Below are 23,943 nucleotides of genomic sequence, written 5' to 3'. Positions count from 1 at the left end.
GGGAAGTATGGATAAAAAATTTTTCTACACACAGAGGTACCATGGTAGCTGTCTCCAAGACAAAAAAAAAAAAAAAAAAATTACCGCTTGTGTGAGTGTTTGAATTGCAAGCTGAACCAGCTACTTTTTTTCATGGAATTCCATTTTTAGACAGACAAACCTCAGCTATTCTGACATGGTGTATCAGTCTGTGTGTGTGTCTGTTTTTTTTTTTTTTCTTTTTTTGAGACAGAGTGTCGCTCTGCTGCCCAGGCTGGAGTGCAGTGGTGTGAACTCGGCTCACTGCAACCTCCACCTCCTGGGTTCAAACAATTCTCCTACCTCAGCCTCCTGAGTAGCTGAGTGGTGTGCACCACCATGCCCAGCTAATTTTTGTATTGTTAGTACAGATGGATTTTTGCCATATTGGACAGGCTGGCCTCAAACTCTTGGCCTCAAATGATCCTCCCTCCTTGGCCTCCCAAAGGCTGGGATTATAGGCGTGAGCCACGGTGCCCGGCCAGACTGTTTGCATTGCTATAAAGGAATACCTGAGACTGGGTAATTTATAAAGAAAAGTGCTTTATTTTGCCTCACAGTTCTGCAGGCTCTACAGGAAGCATGGCACTGGCATCTGTTTCTGGTGAGGGCCTCAGGCAGCTTCCAGTCATGATGGAAGGTGAAGGGGAGCAGAAATGTCAAATGGTGACAGAGAGCAAGAAAGAGAGAGGGAGGAGGTGTCAGGCTCTTTTAAACAGCTAGTTTTCCCATGAACTCATAGAGCGAGAACTCACTCATTACCAGGAGAATGGCAGCAAGCCATTCATAAAAAATCCACCCCAGTGACCCAAACACCTCCCGCTAGGCCTGCCTCCAACGCTGGAGGTCACATTTCAACATGAGATTTGGAGGGGACAGAACACTCAAACCATATCAAAGGAGGTTTGACAAACATTTTTGCAAAAATGAAAGAAATATATCTGTCACTTCAAGGAAAATGATTCACAGTCATTATTGTCAATGATAAAATTTGCACTTTTTGGACAGGTGTGGTGGCTCACACCTGTAATCTCAGCACTTTGGGAGGCCGATGTGGGCCGATCATCTAAGGTCAGGAGTTCAAGACCAGCCTGGCTAACATGGTGAAACCCCGTCTCTACTAAAAATACAAAAATTAGCCAGGCATGGTGGTACGCGCCTGTAATCCCAGCTACTCAGGAGGCTGAGGCAGAAGAATCACTTGAACAAGGGAATCAGAGGTTGCAGTGAGCCCAGATTGCGCCATTGCACTCCAGCCTGGTGACAGAGCGAGACTCTATCTTAAAAAAAAAAAAAAAAAAAAAAAAAAAAATTGCACTTTTGAATGAAAATTATAATTTTTAAAAATTTGTATTCACAACTGTGACAGCTTCCCAACACTTTAAAACTTTCCATGAGATCAGTGATGATATTAACAAACAGGACTTTTTGCTACTGCATAATGAAATGTGTTAATATTTAGAAGATCTGTAACTAGTGAGCTAACATTTTTCAAATGACCAATGTATGAGGTTTCAAAATCATGCATGGTTAAAAGACGATCTTAATGGATTTTAATATTAATAGGACGCAAGAATTCACGGACAGGGTTTCCAATTCCACATTGCAATTGTTCTTGAAGAAACTAAAATATGTAGCATTTTGGTGTCGTCTCAAAGAATAGACACAGTTACCTGAAAAGCTGATTAAAATAATCTTCCCTTTTCAACTGCCTGTCTGTGTAAGGCTGAATTTTTTCATGTATTTCAACCAAAACAATATACCATTACAGATTCAATGCAGAAGCAGATACAGTTGATTTGCATTATTCATGGTAGTTATATTCTATGAAGTTGCTTTTTTTTTTTTTAATTTTTTTTTTAGTTTAGAGATGGAGCTTTGTTCTTGTTGCCCAGGCTGGAGGGCAATGGCCCGATCTTGGCTCACCACAATGGTGCGATCTCGGCTCACTGCAACCTCCGCCTCCTGGGTTCAAGCGATTCTCCTGCCTCAGCCTCCCAAGTAGCTGTGACTACAGGCAAGCGCCACCATACCTGGCTAATTTTGTATTTTTAGTAGAGGCGGGGTTTCTCCATGTTGGTCAGGCTGGTCTTGAACTCCCGACCTCAGGTGATCCGCCCGCCTCAGCCTCCCAAAGTGCTGAGATTACAGGCATGAGCCACCGCACCCAGCCCTATAAAGTTGCTTTGAACACTGAAGTAGCAAATACTAAATCACTGCTTCCAGGGGGAAGTACAAGATTTAGTTTCTGTAAGCACCTGGTCACAACATTTTTGTCAACTGATATATACTTTGTTTTATTTGTGTTTTTGTTTAAAGACACCATATTTAATATATGTTGCTGATTCATTAACATTGAGCTCATGGCCAACAGTACTAAAAGTTATGTCTGAGCATCCCTAACATACATATTGTCTCTGTAAGGCACGTCACAGCCTTACAGCCTTACAGCATTTTTTTTTTTTTTTTTTTTGGTGGTGGTGTTCTTGTTGTTGTTGTTGTTGTAGAGATAGTCTTGCTCTGTCGCCCAGGCAGAGTGCAGTGGTACGATCATAGCTCACTGCAGCATCAAACTTCCAGGCTCAAGTGATCCTCCCGCCTCAGCCTCCTGACTAGCTGGGACCACAGGCACGCCCCCCATACCTGGCTCATTTTAAAATTTTTTGTAGAGATGGGGGAGTCTCGATATGTTGCTCAGACTGGTCTCAAACTCCTGGGCTCAAGTAATCCTCCTGTCTTGGCTTCCCAAAGCACGGCTGGGATTACAAGTGTGAACCACCACACCCAGCTACCCCGCAGCCTTCTAGAGCTTAGAAACACACTAAGCACTTCAGCTTAGAAACGCTAGACAGCACTTCAGCAAAGTGCCCGGGACCATTTTAAACAGCGGAATCAACAAAAAACATGAAAATTAGAAAAGTATGGTGGTAAATAGGCCACAAATAGGATGCTTGTTCACTGTATGAGCTGAAACAAGATAATAGAACATGGTTTTATTGCACCTCAGCTACAAATGTTCATGCCGTGCAGCTCGAAATGTTAATCTCTCTGCAAATGACCCAGAATAACTTCAGAATCTCTGCAAGTATTAATTTTGGGGTCACAAATACCTGTTAGTGAGTGAGTGACTTTGCAAATACAGAATCCATGAATAATGAAAATCAACTGTATAAAAGTTCCGTTTCCTTTTTATTAAGGTAGCCATTAAAACAATTTGAAAAAGTGTAAAACAATGTCACTCTTCTCTTTTATTGTTCTTGTTTTGGAAAATACAGTTATTTTTCATAAAAATACGCTATTTTATGTTAACATGTAGTAGGTTTATTTTTGTTATGTTAAAATGAATAAATGTTGAAACACTTTTTCAGTTTTAATTTCTGATACTGTAAAGATCAATAGCTATAACCTATATAAACAAAAACTCTTCGGGATCTCCCAGGATCTTTTTAAATTAAGACACAGTTTCTGAGAACAGTTTTAGATTTACATAAAAAGTGAAAAGATAGTACAGACAGCTCCCATATACTCCCTTGACTTAGTTTCACTTGTTATTAATATCTTTCATTAGTATGGCACATTTGTATAATTACCATATTGTAATATTGATATATTATTATATTGATACATTATTAACAAAATGTTATTGTTACAGATAACTTTTTTTTGAAACAGAATCTTACCCTGTTGCCCAGGCTGGAGTGCAGTGGCACGACCTTGGCTCACTGCAAACTCTGCCTCCTGGGTTCAAGTGATTCTCTTGCCTCAGCCTCCTGAGTAGCTGGGATTACAGGCACCCACCACTATGCCTGGCTAATTTTATATTTTTAGTAGATACAGGGTTTCACCATGTTGGCCAGGCTGGTCTCGAACTCCTGACCTCTAGTGATCTGCCCACCTCGGCCTTCCAAAGGGCTGGGATTACAGGTGTGTGCCACCACACCCACGCCTGGCCGATATGGATACATTATTATTAGCGAAAGCCCATACTCTATTCAGATTTCCTAATTTTTCCTTATATCCTTTTTCTTTTCTAGGATCTCACATTACATTTGGTTGTCATATCTTCTTAGACTCCTCTTGGTTGTGACAGTTTCTCAGACACTCCTTTTTTCTCATTTTTTAATTTTAATTTTTTTTTAGAGACAGAGTCTCGCTCTGTTGCCCAGGCTGGAGTGCTGTGGCACAATCATAGTTCACCGCAGACTCAACCTCTTGGATTCAAGCGGTCCTTCTGCCTCAGCCTCCTGAGTATCTGGGACTACAGGCGCCTGCCACCAAGCCCTGCTCCAGACGTTCCTTAATTTTTAATGACTGTTTTGAAGAGGACTGTGCAGGTAGATTATCGGATGCCTCTCTATTGAAATTAGTCTGATGTTTCTCTCATGCTTAGGCTTGAGTAATGGTTTCTTTGGGATCCTCCCTGATTGTTACAGGTGTAAAGGGTTTGCAAGGCCCAATTGCCAGGGAACTACTGCTATTTTATTTACTTATTATTTTGTGTGACAGACCAAGGGCTCTGTTGTCTTCGCTGCTGAGTCTCCAGCCTCTAGCACAGCTAAGTGCACAGTAAGTATTTGTAGAGTGAATGACTGTAAGAGGCAGGAGTTCAGGGGCAGCTCTAGGTTCAAGAAGGATGCAGAATCGTCCAAGCACAGTGAGTGACTGAAGCAGCAGAGTGAGAAGGTTGCAGAGAGCGGTTGCCAATGTGGTCCAGGGGAATCTGACATCTAGGACAGAGATTCAGCCTTAGCCATACACTGGGGAGCATTCAAATATACTGATGCCTGGGTCCCACTTCCAGGTATGCTGATGTGCTTGGTATAGGGTGTGGCTTGGGCATCAGATTTCTTTTCTTTCTTTTTTTTTTTTTTTTAGACAAGGTCTTGCTCTGTTGTCCAGGCTGAAGTGCAGTGGCGCAATCATAGCTCACTGTAACCTCAAATTCCCAGGCTCAGTTGACCCTCCTGCCTCAGCCTCCTGAGTAACTGGGACTACAGGTGTGTGCCCAGCTAATTTTTTGATTTTTTTTTTTAATAGAGACAGAGTCTTGCTATGTTGCCCAGGCTGATCTTGAACTCCTGGGCTCAAGTGATCCTCTCTCCTTGGCCTCCCAATGTGCTGGGATTACATGCATGAGCCACTATGTCAGGCTGGCTTCAGAATTTTTAAAAGCTCTCCAGGTAGTTTTAAAATACAGCTAAGTTTGAGAATCACCTATCTAGGAGTTGTTGCAAAGAAGCAGAGCCAGGACGATGCATGCAAAGAATTAGAATTGGGGCATCTATTTCCTGGCTGCGTGACCTTGGACAAGTTATTGAACCTTTCTGAGCACCTGTCCCCGCCCTGAAAATAGAGGAAGTGATATCTACTTTATAGGAGTGTGTAGATTAAATATAAGTATTAATAAAAGAGCCTGCCTAGTTCAGGAGGTTGACATCAACACTTCATCAGTAACAGCAACAATAATAAAAAACATTGAACGTGCACTGAGGTTTTTTTTTGTTTTTGTTTTTGTTTGACGGAGTCTCTCTCTGTCGCCCAGGCTGGAGTGCAGTGGTGCGATCTCGGCTCACTGCAACCTCCGCCTCCTGTGTTCAAGCGATTCTCCCGCCTCAGCCTCCCGAGTAGCTGGGACTACAGGTACCCGCTATCATGCCTAGCTAATTTTTGTATTTTTGTAGAGAGGGGGTTTCACCACGTTGGCCAGGCTGGTCTCGAACTCCTGACCTCAAGTGATCCTCCCGCCTTGGCCTCCCAAAGTGCTGGGATTACAGGCGTGAGCCACCGCGCCCAGCCTGCACTGAGTTTTTATTCATACGACAGACTTGATGCTCAGATCTTTAAATGTCGTTAGCTCTCAGGAGAGGCAGAAGATGTGGGAAGCAACCAAGTCATTGCCTTTCGAGAAGAAAAGCCGAGTGCACCTTGCCTGGTGTGCTCTAAAGACAGCAAAAGAATAATATTAATTACAATAGGAACATTATTCATCTCCCATTTGCCCAGTGCTTCGCGCTGGCACGGAGCATTTCCAGCCTCACGCGCTTTAATTTTCTCAGCTTTAATTTTCTGTGGGGTCGGCCAAGTCATCTTCCTTGTTTAGCGGAGGAGGCCAGGCTCAGAGAGGGAGAGGAGTTGGCCCAAGGGCACACAGCGGCCAAGTGGCCAAGGCCGGAAGGTGCACCCGCAGGGAGAAGGGGGCAGCGGAGCCCTCTCCCTGGCTGTTGTCACTGGGACACTAGAGCCGCGCCTTCCCCAGGCCTCCGCCGAGGCTGCTGGAGCGGGTCCCGCGGTGCCAGGGCCTGTTCTCCGCGCTCCGCCAGGGATGCTGGGGCCTCCGAGGGCTCTGGAGGCGGTTTAGGGGGCGGGGGCGCGGAGGCGCGGCTCCGAGCAGGGGGCGGGGGCTGGATGCCGGAGAGGCCACTCATCCCCGCCCACCCCCAATCCCCCTCCCTTCCCAAACACGCGGTCCCCCTTCTCCCACGCGGCTGCGGAGCCTGGGCTGGGCGCGGGGGAGGCGGGGGGCATCGCGGAGGGGATCCCGCCCCCTCCCCCGGCCGCTCGGTGCCCCCACACCCACGTGAGCGCAGGGCCGGCCCGGATCCCGCCCGCAGCATAGCGCGTCCCGGCTCCGCGCCGGTGCCTCCACCGTCCGGTCCCCGAGCCGGTGCTGCACAGTCCTTGGCGGGTCCCCGCGGCCCCGGCCGGGCGCTTCGCCGGGCTCCGGCTCCTGCATCCGGGCGCAGCGCGCAGGCCGAGGCGCGGGCAGGCCGCCCCCGCCGCTCCGGACGCCGGTGAGTGGGGGCTCCGCGGCTCGGCGCGGGGACTCGGTGTGGCTGCGGCGCGGAGGTTGCGGGCAGGTGGGGGATCCGAGGCGCTGGGGTCAGGCGTGTGGGGCGCTCCCTGCGCCCACGTCCCCACCTCTCCGCCGTCCTTTGTCTCTGAGCTCCTCCTTGCCCCTTAGAGCCGTTGCCACCGCTTTTCTCCTGGTCGTTCTGGTGAGTTTCCTATCCCCTTAGTTATCCCCGGGTCTCCCTGCCCATCTCCCCACCTCCCCAACCCGTGGCCTCCGCACACAGGCACGTTTCCAGCACCAAGCCCGATGCCTTGTGCATTTATAGGGCTCGGTTGCCTTCTCTGTCAGAGGGCTTATTTCACCAACTTCAGATGTATCTGATGTGGCTGAGGCTGCAGAGGGTCTGGGCATTATTTTGTGTGTGTGTGTGTGTGTGTGTGTGTGTGTGTAAGAGACAGAGACAGAGAGAGAGAGAGAGAGAGACTGAATTTGTGAGTGGGATCGCCGTCCTGAACAGGTGTGTGGAGCTGAATGTTTAAATGTGAGGATGATTTCAAAAGTCTGAAGTTTGTGTTTTGTGCCCTAAAGAGTGTGTGTGTGTGTGTGTTTCTGTGTGTTTGTAGGAATTGTATGACTGTCACTGCCTCTGTAGGATTTAATTCATGAAGGGTAGTTGTGCAGAGCCACGAAGGTGTGTGTGGTTGTGTGTCTGAGGGTGTACATGAATGTGTGTGTGTGTGCAGAATTGTATGACTGCATGCCTGGAATTGCATTTCTGAAGGTGTGGGTGGTTGTGTGTCTGAGTGCAGAATTGTATGACTGCATGCCTGGAATTGCATTTCTGAAGGTGTGGGTGGTTGTGTGCCTGAGGGTGTACATGAATGTGGCAAGTGTGTGTGTGAGTCTGTCTGTGTGCAGAACTGTACAACTGTGTGCCTGGAATTGCATTTCTGAAGGTGTGTGGTTGTGTGCCTGAGGGTGTACATGAATGTGGGAAGTGTGTGTGTGTAGGGATTGTATGACTGCATGCATGGAGCTGCATTTCTGAAGGTGTGTGTGGGTGTGTGTGTGGTTGCATGTCTGAAGAGTTTGTGTGTGACTGTGTCTGTCTGGGGTTGTTGATATGTCAATTGCATACAAGAGGTTTTCGAGGTTATGTGTGCGTGTGTGTGTCTGAGTGTGTGTGATGTACGTGGTTTCCACGCCGTCTCTCTCTTCCCTCACTCACTCCTCTGGCTAGCATAGCATTGACATAAAATGTATAGAAAGCATTTTCAGTTTGCTCACTGTAGCTTGCTTTAGTTTTAGGGATGTAAGAGGCTCCGAGAGGCAGCCCACACATCTCATCACATCTAAATGTCTGGAGGTTGGGAGAACCAAGTGGGAAAGACCCACCCTCAGCCCTCTCACCCTGTAGAAACTGGGGACACTAGAAGGGACATTTTCTGAGCAGGAAACCCAAGAGGTAGGTCCAAAAGAAAGCCTAGACCCAGGAAAGCCTAGAAAAGAGAGAGCCCAGGGTGGGGGAGAAGAGAGAGACCCAGAGAGGCCCAAGTGGAGGTTAAGATCACATTTCAAGTCAAATATTTTTTAAAACTAGTATTATTAATTGACAATCATGTTGGTATATACTTATAAGTGATGCAGACAGGACTGAGAAAAATTGATAGTAAGACATTCTCACACTGTAGCATTTTACTCTATTTTTAATTTTGTGTGAGTTAGGTTTCTGCTTTTTATCAACCACAGTTGGCAACTATTTTATGGTCATAAGGTGCTAAGATGCTGTTTTCTTTTCTTTTAGACAGGGTTTTACGCTGTCACCCAAGTTGGAGTGCAGTGGTACCATCATAGCTCATTGCAGCCTCAAACTCCTGGGTTCAAGCGATCCTCCTGCTTTAGCCTCTTGAGTAGCTAGGACTACAGGCACAGGCCACCGTGCCTGGCTAATTTTTAATTTTTTAAAAAGAGACAGGGTCTGGCTATGTAGCCGAGGCTGGCCATGAGCTCCTGGGCTCAAGCGGTCCTCCAGCCTTCACCTCCCAACGTGTTGGGATTGCAGGCATGAGCCACTGCATCTGGCCCACAGATGCTAAGTGTTGTCTGCTCTTCTCCAGGGGTCAGCAAATTTTTTCAGCAAATGGCCCAAGAGTAAATATTTTGAGCTTTGTGGCCCGTACAATCTCTGTCCTAACAACTCAACTCAGGCATTGTAGCTTGAAAGCAGCTGTGGACAATAGGTAATGCATGAGTGTGGCTGTGTGCCAATAAAACTTTATTTACAAAAACAAGCAGTAGGCTGAATTTGACTAGCAGACCATAGTTTGTCAATACCGTACTATGTCTTGTAAGGAAAAGAAAGGAACCAGACAAAACTCTAGCCTCGGGAGTTTTCCTGACTCTTCAGATCTTAGCTGAATTATCTCCCTTGGTATCTACAGGCAACTTCCTGCTGTGGCTTAGGGACTGGAAACATAATATCCCAGAGGGATTCCCTGTGTGGTCTGTGGTTCACTCTTTGGGATTTTTTTTTTTTTTTTTTTTTTTCACAGCAAGGAGAAGCAGCATTGTGGTTTCAGGAGATGGGTCTATTTGGAGCAGGATCCTAAGTGGGGCTTGGCATTGGGAATTTGGATTAGCTCTAGAGGATGCAGGATCTGGAAAACCAGGGCAGATGTCCCATCCCTTGGATATGGTGGGGAGTTGAGGAGGGCAAGGAGGATCCCAGAAAAGCCAGTGGCAGCAAAACACAAAGGCCAGGGACCTATGTACTGGTAAAACTGAGACCTCCAAGAAACCTGCAGCTCGACCTGGTTGAATTCAGGTACTGGGGGTGTGGCTGGGGTGGGGGCGAGAAAAAATATCAGGGAGCCTTGATCCCTTAGGAAGTAGATGGGGGAGCGGCCGGGCGCTGTGGCTCATACCTGTAATCCCAGCACTTTGGGAGGCCGAGGTGGGTGGATCACCTGAGGTCAGGAGTTCGAGACCAGCCTGGCCAACAGTGAAACCCCGTCTCTACTAAAAATACAAAAATACTAAAAATAAGTAAACATGAGGTATTACACTTTGCTTCTGAATTATTGCACTTAAGAGAATGGCCTCCAGTTATATGTGTGTTGCTGTAAAAGACACTTTATTATGGCTGATTAGTATTCCATGATATACATAATGAAACATAGATAAAATACTATAATCAACAATGTAGCAAGAAAATGTGATATTGATATAAATGTGATACAGATCTATTTATCTATAATATGATAAACTTCTCTATATCACATTTTCTTTAATCGTCCATTGGTGGACACTTAGGTTGATTCCATATCTAGGCGATTGCGAATATTGCTGTGATGAAATATACCAGTGCAGATATCCTTTTGATACAATGATTTGTTTTCCTTGGGGTGGATATTCAGTAGGGAGGTTTCTGGATGGGATGGAGTTCTATTTTTAGTTCTTTGAGAAATCTCCATACTGTTGTCCTTTCCACTGGGCAGATTGAAAGGGAGCCTGTGGGAGCGGGAGCCTAAGAGTGGGTCTAGAAGGAAGAACAGAATTCTCAGTATGCCTGGAAGAAGGGCACTGCCCTTTCTTGGTTATGAGAACAGTGTAGGTTAGGAGGTATAGTACCTATAGCACACAGTGCTTTTAGGGACCCACAGAAAAGTCCTCTTCCCTTTCCTTCCCTTCCCCCTTCCCTTCCCTTCCCTTTGTCCCCTTCCCTTTCCTTCCCTTCCCTTCCCTTTGTCCCCTTCCCTTCCCTTCCCTTCCCTCTGTCCCCTTCCCTTCTCTTCCCTTCCCTTCCCTTTGTCCCCTTCCCTTCCCTTCCCTTCCCTCTGTCCCCTTCCCTTCTCTTCCCTTCCCTTCCCTTTGTCCCCTTCCCTTCCCTTCCCTTCCCTCTGTCCCCTTCCCTTCTCTTCCCTTCCCTTCCCTTTGTCCCCTTCCCTTCCCTTCCCTTCCCTCCTTTCTTTCTTTCTTTTTTTCCTTTTTTTTTTTTTGTTTTTTGTTTTTTGACAAAGTCTGGCTTTGTCACCCAGGCTGGAGTACAGTGGTGCAATCTTGGCTCACTGCAACCTCTGCCTCCCGAGTTCAAGCGATTCTCCTGCCTCAGCCTCTGGAGTAGCTGGGATTACAGGCGTGTGACACATCCAGCTAATTTTTGTATTTTTCATAGAGATGGGGTTTCACCATGTTGGCCAGGCTGGTCTCGAACTCCTGACCTCAAGTGATCCGCCCGCCTCGGCCTTCCAAAGTGCTGGGATTACAGATGTGAGCCACTGCGCCCTGGCCGTTTTCATTTTTTTTGGTTCCCTTTTATTTTGAGTTGATACAAAATACTTGTACATATTGATGGGATACAGAGTGACATTTCGATACATGTATACAATGTGTAATGATCAAATCAGGGTAATTAGCACATCCATCATCTCAAACATTGATCATTTCTTAATGTGTGAATGCTCAGAACCTTCTCTACTGGCTTTTTGGAAAATATAGAATAAATGATCATTAACCATAGTCCCTCTACGGTGCTGCAGAACACCAGAACTCATTTTTTCTATCTAGCTGTAGTTTTGTATCTGTTAACCAACTTCTCCCCATCCTCTCCTCCTGCTTACCCTTCCCAGCCTCTAATACAGTTCTACTATTTCCCTGATGTTTTCATCTCTTTCAAAATTAGACAGAAACAAGCATTTAGGTGGAAGAAAATGTTATAATGTAAAATATTAACATATTCATTTTAATTTTTAATTTTTTTAGGATGGGTGCGCTGTCTCATGCCTACAATCCCAGCACTTTTGGAGGCTGAGGTGGGAGGATCACTTGAGCCCAGGAGTTGGAGACTGCAGTGAGCTGCACTCCTGCCTGGGTGACAGAGCGACATTCTGTCTCAGGTCTTGAACTCCTGGGCTCAGGTGATCCTCCCCACTCAGCCACCCAAGTAGCTGGGATTACAGGCATGAGCCACAGCAGCTGGCTCCATTTTTAAAATTGAGGGGAAATTCACATAACACAAAAGCAACCACTTGAAAACGTACAGTTCAATAGCATCTAGTATTTTCATTATGTTGTGCAATAATTGTCACCTCTATCTCGTTCTGAAATAACATATTTTTCTTTATATGAATGCAGTTGTAAAATAGAATTTTAATGTAGACTTTTTTTTAATGAAGGAAGGGGTGCACAGAGAAAAGTTCCTCAGGCCCGTGAAAATCACAATTTCTGAACCTCCTTGTACATGTGAGGTGTTTAGTTGGTAGACGGATGGGCAAATTTTAATTTTTATATGCATTTTATTTAATGTTGATGAAAAATATAATTCACATTTCAAGTAGGGGTCTAAAGTTTCCATTTTAGATACATTTTTAATTTTAATTTTTAAAGTATTTATTTATTTTTATTTTGAGACAGAGTCTCACTCTGTCGTCCAGGCTGGAGTGCTGTGGTGCGATCTCGGTTCACTGCAACCTCCACCTCCTGGGTTCAAGTGATTCTCTTGCCTCAGCCTCCCGAGTAGCTGGGACTACAGGCACTTGCCACCACGCCTGGGTCATTTTTGTATTTTTAGTAGAGGCAGTGTTTCACTGTGTTGGCCAGGCTGGTCTCGAACTCCTGAGCTCAAGTGATCTGCCCGCTTCGGCCTCCCAAAGTGCTGGGATTATAGGCGTGAGCCACCGCGCCTGGTTCGGTACTGTTTTTTAGGTAAGTGAATAAGGACATATGGATATGGCCAAATATAAAGAGGAGATGCAAAAGTCTGCAGTTTGGGAAACATCAGTACAGTGCCTGCCACCCCAGAGGGGCTCATGAACATCACGCTGTGGCCAAGAATCATTATCATTTCATTCCCAAGGGACTCCCCGCTTTCCTGACTCCCCGCTCTCCCTGTTGCTCACCTGGGCATTCAGGCAGAACAGCTGCATTTACTGGGCACCTGCTGTTTGCCAGGCACCTGCTGATTTTGTTCTTGTGAAAAGCCTCCAGGCTGGACACAAAACTGTCTTAATTTGGGGGACTAGCCTCCGGGTGCTTTGTCTAGGGCTCCGTATGCAGCTGGCACTTCACAAAGGCTTGTTAATTTCCCTTGAGCCACTGGGGCAGCCCCCAGAGGCTTGTGATGATCTCAGTGAAATAAGAGTGGGCTGGAGTCAGGGTGTGTCAAAAAGGTCCATTATTTTTGTGGTTTCCTCCTCTTCCCAGCCATTCCCAGGAATGATTCTGGAGACTTGACCTTTTCCTGCCAAGACCTGACCTTAGAACCGGGCACATCGCAACAGACTGATCTTCCCCCTCCCCTGCCATTTTTTTTAGCTTTATTTTTATTTACTTGTTGTTCTTAGAGACAGGGCTGTGCTCTGGCACTCAGGCTTGGAATGCAGTGGTGCAATCACAGCTCACTGCAGCCTCAAACTTCTGGGCTCAAGCGATCCTCCTGCCTTGGCCTTAGAAAGTGTTGGGGTTACAGGTGTGGGCCACTGCGCCTGGCCTTTGTGCTTTTTTGGAGGGGTGGAGGTCTCACTATCTTGCTCAGGCTGGGAAGATCATAGATCACTGTAACCTTGAACTCTTGGGCTCAAGTGATCCTCCTGCCTCAGCCGGCCCAAATAGCTAGGACTACCACCCCCAGCTGTTTTTAAATTTTTAGAAACAGGTTCTCACTATGTTGCCCAGGCCAGTCTTGAACTCCTGGGCGCAAGTGATTCTCCTGCCTCCGCCTTCCAAAGTGCTGGGATTACAGGCGTGAGCCAAAACACCCAGCCACCCCCGCCTTCTGAGAGTCCTCAGGAAGCACTCATTACCCTTCGCAGCCTTCGCCATCTGCCCATGCCTGCCTTCTGTCCTGGCCCTCACCAGCCCCAGGCTTCTCTGTTTCCCGCAGATAGACCATGAGCAGCCATGGCAACAGCCTGTTCCTGCGGGAGAGCGGCCAGCGGCTGGGCCGGGTGGGCTGGCTGCAGCGGCTGCAGGAAAGCCTGCAGCAGAGAGCACTGCGCACGCGCCTGCGCCTGCAGACCATGACCCGCGAGCACGTGCTGCGCTTCCTGTGCCGAAACGCCTTCATTCTGCTGACGGTCAGCGCCGTGGTCATTGGTGAGCTCTGCCTCTTGGAGGGCGGGGACTTCAGGGAAAGGCGGGGACTTCAGGGAAATTCCTGGCCCCTACACATCTCTTTGCTGCACCCCCTCATTCTCACCTGCACACACGTCCCAGTCCTACCAGTCACCCTCAACCCCACATAAAGACACACCACACAGATGAATACACATGTGTGCACACACACAACTGTGTGTGCACACAATGTTACATGCATATCCATGTGTACACACACACTCACATATATACATATACAATGTACAAACACACTTTACTCTGCACACACACATATGCATGCATTGAACTTATAGGAGCAAACACAGAAACTTACATGCACACTTGTGCATGTATGTTGGAACTTATAAATACATTCACATATCTACATGCATTCTCTTGAGTACACGTGCACACACTTATGAGCTTAAAAACATGTACACTCCCATGTTTGAAAATAGTAACATACACACAAATCACACCTATAGATGTCCAGGAAAACACGTATGCATATTCATGTGTATATCCCCCTGTATACAGACACCTATACCTGTTCACAAGTGAACGTCTACCATCACATATCCTGGATATATACACACACATTTACACATTTACATTTACACAGACACGGACACACATTTACACAATATCAATATGGTAACCCATACATGCATATATTTCTACAATGTCTGCACGCATCAGTGCACACACAAATACACACACTCATAGGATATTTCTCTCCCTCACTCCCACCCTTGCCCTACCCTTCTTGGGATGGATGGACCCTGCCTGGGGCTGAGTGACCCAGACTTCAGTCCATGGACCCCTTCTTTTGGCCCTAGGGGTCAGCCTGGCCTTTGCCCTGCGCCCGTATCAGCTCACCTACCGCCAGATCAAGTACTTCTCTTTTCCTGGAGAGCTTCTGATGAGGATGCTGCAGATGCTGGTGTTACCTCTCATTGTCTCCAGCCTGGTCACAGGTGAGAGAGCCCAGGCCAGTGTTGGCCTCCAAGACCCATCCAGAGCCTCAGCTTGAACCCAGAGCCAAGGCCATCCCACGCATGGGACCATTTCCTTGACATGGTACCTCAAACATGGAGCCTGTGTCTGGTCCAGGGTCCTTGGCCAAACAAAGCCCAGGTCCCGATCAGTCCCAGGTTACAGACCCCGTATGACCCCATACCACTTATCTCAGTAGGCTTCCTGTCCTTTTCCTTGGAGGTAAAATGCCAGCCTGCAAGGGGCTTAGTATCACAAAGAAGCGAGACAAAGTCTTGGAGGGGCAACCAGGGAGGGTGGCTGGGATAGGGTGTGGATGTGCAGGGAGTAGGGTGTCGATTAAGGTGTGGAGGGTGAGTGAGATGGAGGTGACAGCTTAGTGGGTAGAGGGTGGGATGGGAGTATGGTTGGCTTATACAGGGGTCCACAAACTTGCTTTAGAGGGCTGGATAGTAAACATTTTCAGCTTCAAGGGCCATATGGTCTCTTTTGCAACTAGGGTTGACCCTTGAACAATTTGGGTGTTAGGGGCACCAACCCCCACACAGTCAAAAATCCACATATAACTGTTTTTTGTTGTTGTTGTTGTTGTTTTTAACGGAATCTTGCTCTGTTACCAGGCTGGAGTGCAGTGGTACCATCTCGGCTCACTGCAATCTCCGCCTCCCAGGTTCAAGCAATTCCCCCACTTCAGCCTCCCGAGTAGCTGGGACTACAGGCACGCACCAACACGCCCAGCTAATTTTTTGTGTTTTAGTAGAGTTGGGGTTTCACCATATTGGCCAGGATGGTATCGATCTCCTGACCTCATGATCTGTGTGCCTCGGCCTCCCAAAGTGCTGGGATTGCAGGCGTGAGCCACCACGCCCGGCTCACATGTAACTTTTGACTCCCGAAAAGCTTAACTACTAATAGCCTGCTATTGACTGGAAGCCTTACAGAAAGCATAAACAGTTGACTAACTCATATTTTGTATGCTGTGTATATTATATACTATTATATACTATATTCTTTTTTTTTTTTTTTTTTTTTTTTTGAGACAGAGTGTCGCTCCGTTGCCCAGGCTGGAGTGCAGTGGTACAATCTCCACTCACTGCAAGCACCGCCTCCTGGGTTCACGCTATTTTCCTGCCTCAGCCTCCTGAGTAGCTGGGACTACAGGCGCCCGTCACCACGCCCGGCTAATTTTTTGTATTTTTAGTAGAGACGGGGTTTCACCGTGTTAGCCAGGATGGTCTCGATCTCCTGACCTCGTGATCCGCCCACCTCGGCCTCCCAAAGTGCTGGGATTACAGGCGTGAGCCACCCCGCCCGGCCATTATACTATATTCTTAAAGTACAGTAAGCTAGAGAATAGAATGTTATTAAGAAAATCAGGCCAGGTGAGGTGGCTTATGCCTGTAATCACAGTGCTTTGGGAGGTTGAGGCAGGAGGATTGCTTGAGCCCAGGAGTTCAAGATCAGCCTGGGCAACACAGTGAGACTCCATCTCTATATAAAATGAAAAAAATCAGCAGGATATGGTGTTACATGCCCATAGTCCTAGCTACTCGAGAGGCTGAAGCAGGAGGATCACTTGAACCCAGGAGGCTGCAGTGAGCTGTGATGGCACCACTGCACTCTAGCCTGAGCAACAGGGTGAGACCCTGTCTATTAAAAAAATGATAAGGAAGAAAAATTTTATTTGCTATTAATTGAGTGGAAGTGGATCATCATAAAGATCTTCATCCCCTTTGTCTTCATGCTGAGTAGGCTGAGGAGGAAGAAGAGCAGGGCTCGTCTTGCTGTCTCAGGGGTGGCAGAGGCGGAAGAAAATCCATGCATAAGTGTACTCGAACAGTTGAAACCCATGCTGTTCAAGGGTCAATTGTACTCGATTCTGCCATTGCAGCACAGAAGCAGCCATAGACAATATAAGAACAAATGGGCATGGTAGTGTTCCAATAAAACTTTATTTACAAAAGCAGGCAGAGGGCCGGATTAGGCATGAGTAGCAGTTTGCCAATCCCTGGATTTGGGGATGGGGAAGAAGAAAAAGGCATGAAGAAATGGCTTCTTAGGTTGGGTTTCCTAGAAGCAGAGCCTGACTGAGATGGGGATATCTACACAGGTGATTTATTGTGGGATAGCTCTCAAGAGAAACTCACAAGGAAGTGAAGGAAGTGGGACAGGGCTGGGAAACCAGTGAAGCAAAGATGTGGGTTTCAAAAGAAGGCTGGCCTCTCAGCCTGATCCCATGGGGAGCTCTGGATTGTGAGCAGAACCACAGAATTGAATCCCTCCCCAGCTCTACTGCCACCTGAATCAAAGGAGTTGGCCATTGTGAATCCCTGCACAGTCATTCTTTGGCTATAGGTCTCCTCTGGGGTTTTTGTGGGCAAGGCAGCTCCCATTTTGCTGAGGGCAATTCTCAGGAGAAGGGGGCAGCCTGAGTTATTGTAGTCAGTGCTCTCGGGGCTGAAGGATCAGCAGATTGGCTTGGGAAAGGGTGTAGGAGTGGAGCACCAAGAATATGTGCTACAAAGGGTGTGCTGTGAAGTGGGTTGGAGGAAGTTGTGATTTTGGGATGAATAGTGGGATGACAAGTGGAATGAAAGTTAGGTTATGGGCCAGGCGCGGTGGCTCACGCCTGTAATCCCAGCACTTCGGAAGGCTGAGGCGAGTGGATCGCCTGAGGTCAGGAGTTCGAGACCAGCCTGGCCAACATGGTGAAACCCTGTCTCTACTAAAAATACAAAAATTCGCTGGGTGTGGTGGCAGGTGCCTGTAATCCCAGCTACTCGGAAGGCTGAGGCAGGAGAATTGCTTGAACTGGGGAGACGGAGCTTGTAGTGAGCTGAGATTGCACCATTGCACTCCAGTCTGGGCGAAGGAGAGTCCATCTCAAAAAAAAAAATAGTTAGGTTATGGTGCAAAACAAGAGAAAACAAGACTCAATAGAGGATGGGGTAAAAGTGTGGAAAAGGTGGCTTGGAGTAGAGGGAAGGCAGTAGGATAGTGGAGTACTGCTTGGGATAAGGGTTGGGGTGGAGTGTGAGGGTGTGTATTTGGAAAATAGAATAGAAGTAGAAAGATGGTGGTGCGGGTGAATGGGTAATGGGTGGGTTTTGGGGTGGGCTGTAGGAAAAGGGATGCTTGGTGGCTGTTGAGTTGGTGATATGGGGAGGGTGGAACGGATGCTAGGAGAGCTGGCGTTGGGTATGCATGGAGCTGCGGGGGCCACATCATCTGTCCTTCAGGTATGGCATCCCTGGACAACAAGGCCACGGGGCGGATGGGGATGCGGGCAGCTGTGTACTACATGGTGACCACCATCATCGCGGTCTTCATCGGCATCCTCATGGTCACCATCATCCATCCCGGGAAGGGCTCCAAGGAGGGGCTGCACCGGGAGGGCCGGATCGAGACCATCCCCACAGCTGATGCCTTCATGGATCTGATCAGGTGTGCCAACTTAAAAAAACACAATATACACATTTGGAAAAGGAGACTTTATTTATTGTAAAAGGTTATAGCCTGCAAAGAGGTCATCCCACAGGCTGGGAAGCATGCGTCCGGTCAAGATCAGAGACAGGCACTTCTAAGGAGGAGGGGTTGGAGTAGGAGCTTTATGCTGAATGGGTTGGCTAAACATCCATACTCAACAGGTTACAGGAGGAGCTATGAATATTCATGTAGATGGCCCTGATGCATGCATATTGAACATGGATACTTAACATTTACTTAACATTTAAATGTATCACATTTAGGCTTTATACATCAAAAGGTCTTTTCAGGACACGAAGTTACCCAAATGCACAGCCTCTGTCAATGAGCCAGAACCAGCCCATGGTCAGTGGTGTTATCAGGAGAAAGTTACTGAAATCAGTCTCTTGTCCAATCAAAGCTGTAGTTATGGCTGGTGGAACAGGGGCCCCATTAGTCCTTGTCTGTGAGCTGATGAGTTGTAATTGTTTTAATATTGCTTATGTTAAGACTAGTGTTTGTTTAACTCCTAGAGAAAAAGAAGAACCTTTTGACAGCTAGAACACAATTTATTCTTTGAGCGTAGGGTCCATGACTTAACCCCTGCCTGGCATGGCCTTAGATCCTCCTTATAATTTGGTGTCTTATTGCTGCAAAGAGCCTGTTCTATCAGTCTTATGATTTCTGTTTTAATTAACTTAACACATTAATTTAACATTAATGTGGGTTAGTTGTTGTGTCTAGATTATAAAAGGGAGAGGGTGTAAGGAGGCATGTCTGACCTCCTGTCCCATCATGGCCAGGAACTCAGTTTTAAAGTTGTTCTGGGGTCCACTTGGCCATAAGAGAGTCTGTTCAGCTGTTGGTGGTGGTGGTGGCTTAGGTGTTACTTTTAGTTTACAGGTGACTGGACTCATTTTGATATGATTTCTGACTCTACTTGCAACAACTCATACTGAAGGAGAGACAAAGGGGACAGGCTCCCACAGCCTGGACATAGCAGCACCCACAGTATCCATTTTTGGTACCCAATTTCTGCCCTGGAGCCTTGTATATATTCTCCAACAGCAGCTGCTGCTGGAATATGATCTTAGGATATGACCCTCAAAGTGGGGTCAGAACAGCTTGTATTTGCCTAAGCGTCATTGGAGGGTGAATGATTCTCTTAGAGCAGCATGATTTTTTAATTTATATTTTATTTTATTTTTTACTTTAAGTTCTGGGATACATATGCTGAACGTGCAGGTTTCTTACATAAGCATACATGCGCCATGGTAGTTTGCTGCACCTATCAATCCGTCATCTAGGTTTTAAGCCCCTCATGCATTAGGTATTTGTCCTAATGCTCTCCCTCCCTTTGCCCCCACACCCCCCGAAAGGCTCCGCTGTGTGATGTTCCCCTCCGTGTGTCCGTGTATTCTCATTGTTCAACTCCCACTTATGAGTGAGAACATGCAGTGTTTAGTTTTCTGTTCCTATGTTGGTTTGCTGAGAATGATGGCTTCCAGCTTCATCCACGTCCCTGCAAAGGACATGAACTCATTCTTTTTTATGGCTGCATAGTATTCCATGGCATATATGTGCCATATTTTCTTTATCCAGTCTATCACTGATGGGCATTTGGGTCAGTTCCAAGTCTTTGCTATTGTAAATAGAAGCAGCACGAGTTTTAAAAAAATTAACTAAATTCTTGATTTTTTATTTTTATTATTTAAAACAATATTTTTGCTATTAATAGTTGCCTTTACTCTTTTAATTGTTTTTATTTTTATTTTTGCACTCCATCACCCAGGCTGGAGTGCAGTGGCATGAGCTTGGCTCACTGCAACGTCCGCCTCCAGGGTTCTGTTGTGCCTCAGCCTCCAGAGTAGCTGGAATTACAGGTGTGCACCACCACACCGGACTAATTTTTGTATTTTTAGTGGAGACAGGGTTTCACCATGTTGGCCAGGCTGGTCTTGAACTGCTGACCTCAAGTAATCTACCTGCCTCAGCCTCTTAAACTGCTGAGATTACAGACGTGAGCCACTGTGCCCGGCCTATGAAAAATTTTTTAATTTTTAATTTCAATAGCTTTTGGGGAGCAAGTGTTTCTTTGTTACGTGGATGAATTATATAGTGGAGAATTCTGAGATTTTAGTGCATCTGTCCTGCTAGTAGTGTACGTTGTACCTAATGTGCAGCTTTTAATTTCTAACTACTCTCCCCACCTCCCACTTCTGAGTTTCTAAAAGTCCATTATATCACTCTGTGTGTTTTTGCATACTCATAGCTTAGTTCCCACTTATAAGTGAGAAATACTGTATTTGGTTTTCCATTCCTGAATTACTTCACTTAGAATAATGGCCTCCAGCTCCAACCATGCCAAAGACATTATTTCTTTTTTTTTTTTTTTTTCTGAGACAGAGTCTCACTCTGTCACCCAGGCTGGAGTGCAGTGGCATGATCTCAGTTCACTGCAACCTCTGCCTTTCGGGTTCAAGCGATTCTCCTGTCTCAGCCTCTTGAGTAGCTGGGATTAGAGGTGCCTGCCACCATGCCCAGCTAATTTTTGTATTTTTAGTAGAGACGGCGTTTCATCATGTTGGCCAGGTTGGTCTCAAATTCCTGGCCTCAAGTGATCCACTCATCTCAGCCTTCCAAAGTGCTGGGATTACAGTTGTAAGCCACTGCACCCAGCCTATTTCACCCTTTTTCATGACTGAGTAGTATTCCATGGTGTACATATATCATGTGTTCTTTATGCACTCATCAGTTGATGGGCACTTAGGTTGGTTCCATTTCTTTGCAACTGTGAATTGTACTGTGATAAACATATGTGTGCAGGTGTCTTTTTGATATAGTGACTTCTTTTCCTTTGAGTAGATACCCAGTAGTGGGATTGCTAGGTGGAATGGTAGATCTACTTTTAGTTCTTTAAGAAATCTCTCAGCCAGGCGCAGTGGCTCACACCTGTAATCCCAGCACTTTGGGAGGTTGAGGCAGGCAGATCATGAGGTCAGGAGATTGAGACCATCCTGCCTAACATGGTGAAACCCCATCTCTACTAAAAATACAAAAAATTAGCCAGGCGTGGTGGCGGGCACCTTTAATCCCAGCTACTTGGGAGGCTGAGGCAGGAGAATTGCTTGAACCCGGGAGGTGGAGGTTGCAGTGAGCCGAGATCGCACCACTGCACTCCAGCCTGGGCGACAGAGCAAGACTCAAAAAAAAAAAAAAAGAAATCTCCATACTGTTTTCCATAGAGGTTGTACTAATTTACATCCCCACCAGCAGTGTATAAGTGTCCCCTTTCCCCCACATCAATGCCAACATCTATAGTTTTTTGACTCTTTAATGATGGCTGTTCTAGCTAGGGTAAGGTGGTTATCTCATTGTGGTTTTAATTAAAGCAGCAAGATTTTTGCCACACAGAATCAAGGCTAGCCATGGTTCTACGTTAATCATGGGCCTAGGCGAAACCTAAAGTTAAAAGGGTTTAGGAGTTTTCTGTGGTTTTTTGAGGCATCACTGACACGTGTGTTTGAATTAAAGTCCTTGAGGTGATGTAGGGCTCTGGCCACATGCTCAGACAGACTTGGATTTGAGGGCCATCTGCACCTCTTAGCAGTTCTGTGGCTCTGAGTAGCTTAAATCAATTCTCTGGGCTTTGGTTTCTTTCTATGTGAAAGGGGGCATTAAATAGTACTCATGTCTAGGGTTATTGTAGTGTTTAAATCAGATGATAGTAAGATATTTGCTCAGTGCCCAGCCTAGAGGAAGCATTCATATGTTGGCTGCACTATTATTGTTCTTGGTATTAGTATTACTGTTATTTCTTGGTGTTAGTATTACTGTTATCACCCTAGATGCCCTTCCATGGTCTAACCACTTTCCTTCTTCTCATGTTTTTCTGCAGAAATATGTTTCCACCAAACCTCGTGGAGGCCTGCTTCAAACAGGTCAGGGGGAAGTACACAGTTTGATCAAGGAAATTCGGAGGGTGGTGGGAGCTTGGGGCTGAAGGGATGGTCCAAGGGCAAGAGATGGGAGGAAGGGCCTGACAGAGCAACGGGCAGGGGTTCTTGAGGAGTCTAGGAGAAAGGATGTATTTTCCATAGTGATCTGGGAGGGTTAGGGAGAAGCACTTAGGTCCGAGAATGGTGGCTCAGGCTTGTAATCCCAGCACTTAGGGAGGCCAAGGCGGGAGGATCACTTGAGGCCAAAAGTTCAAGACCAGCCTGGGCAACAGAATGAGACTCTCTGTCTTTCAAAAAAAAAAAAAATAGATTAAAAAAAAATTAGCTGGACACGCCTGTCTCAGCTACTTGGGAGGCTGAGGTGGGAGGATTGCTTGAACCCAGGAGATCAAGGCTTCAGTGGTCACACCACTGCACTCCAATGTGGGTGACAGAGCAAGACCCCATCTCAAAAAAAGAAAAAAAAAAAAAAGAGGACTTAGGCCAAGGACTTCCTGAGCACAGGGCTAAGGAGGCATCAAGGCTGGTGTAGAGATTCCAGAAACTTTGACCATAGATGGTTGAGGGGAGAGGCCCTCAACTCTGGTTAAGCATTGCCCAGGGAGCTTGTGAAAAATTCAGAATCTATACTACTTCCAACACATTGGTGGTTCCCTTCCTCATTCATTTATTCAGTCACTTATTCTTCAAAAAATTTTTTAAAATTTATTTATGTTTAAATTCACACAAAGATATGTATTTATGAGGTATGACGATGTTTTGAAATATGTCTGCATTGTGGAGTGGCTCAGTCAAGCTTATTAACATATCAGTTACCTTATATACTTAACATTTTTTGAGATAAAAACACTTAAAATCTACTCTTTTGGTGATTTTCAAATACACAATACATTGTCATTAGCTATAGTCACCATGTTGTATAATAGAGCTATTGAACTTATTCCTCTTGTCTAGCTGAAATTTTGTGTCCTTTTACCAACATCTCCCCAATTTCCCTGCTCCCCAGTCCCTGGTAAGCACTATTCTATTTTCTGCTTCTATGAGTCCAACTCTTTTAAATTTCACATATAAGTGAGAGCATGCAATATTTGTCTTTTTGTGCCTGGCTTATTTCACGTAGCACAGTGTTTTTCAGGTTCAACCCTGTTGTCACAAATGACAGGATCCCCTCCTTTTTCAAGGCTGAATAGTATTTCATTGTATATGTATACCAGATGTTCTGTATCTATTTATTCATTGATGGATACTTAGGTTGATTTCATATCTTGGCTATTGTGAATAGTACCGCAATAAACATGGGAGAGCAGATATCTCTTTGAGATACTGATTTCATTTCCTTTGGATATATACAGTAGTGGGATTGCTGGTCCTATGGTAGTTCAATTTTTTTTTTGTTTTTTGAGATGGAGTCTCACTGTGTCGCCAGGCTGGAGTGCAGTGGCACCATCTCAGCTCACTGCAACCTCTGCCTCCCAGGTTCAAGCGATTCTCCTGCCTCAGCCTCCCAAGTGGCTGGGACTACAGGCACACACCACCACACCCAGCTAATTTTTGTGTTTTTAGTAGAGACAGGGTTTCACCGTGTTGGCCAGGATGGTCTCAAACTCCTGACCTCATGAT

The 23,943-nt window shown here is 46.2% G+C and overlaps 1 protein-coding gene across 3 annotated transcripts in view; it reads left to right on the top strand.

Moving 5' to 3' along the window:
- The first annotated feature begins 6,659 nt into the window (after positions 1 to 6,659).
- SLC1A6 (solute carrier family 1 member 6) overlaps positions 6,660 to 23,943 on the top strand; it is a 30,406-nt gene continuing 13,122 nt past the window's right edge. The window contains exons 1-5 of one of the 3 annotated variants that reach the window (XM_054463039.2): positions 6,660 to 6,809; positions 13,692 to 13,903; positions 14,743 to 14,880; positions 18,139 to 18,343; positions 22,263 to 22,305. In XM_054463039.2, coding sequence (XP_054319014.1) covers positions 13,699 to 13,903; positions 14,743 to 14,880; positions 18,139 to 18,343; positions 22,263 to 22,305 — 591 coding nt within the window. In that variant the 5' untranslated portion in view covers positions 6,660 to 6,809; positions 13,692 to 13,698. Of the gene's footprint in view, positions 6,810 to 6,831; positions 7,014 to 9,463; positions 9,636 to 13,691; positions 13,904 to 14,742; positions 14,881 to 18,138; positions 18,344 to 22,262; positions 22,306 to 23,943 lie in introns of those variants that run through there. The other 2 variants (XM_054463040.2, XM_054463041.2) reach the window with 2 other exon arrangements.

This window comes from Pongo pygmaeus, chromosome 20, assembly GCF_028885625.2.
Source record: "Pongo pygmaeus isolate AG05252 chromosome 20, NHGRI_mPonPyg2-v2.0_pri, whole genome shotgun sequence".
Classification (NCBI taxonomy): Eukaryota; Metazoa; Chordata; class Mammalia; order Primates; family Hominidae; genus Pongo; species Pongo pygmaeus.
This window is presented reverse-complemented; position numbering and strand designations above follow the sequence as displayed.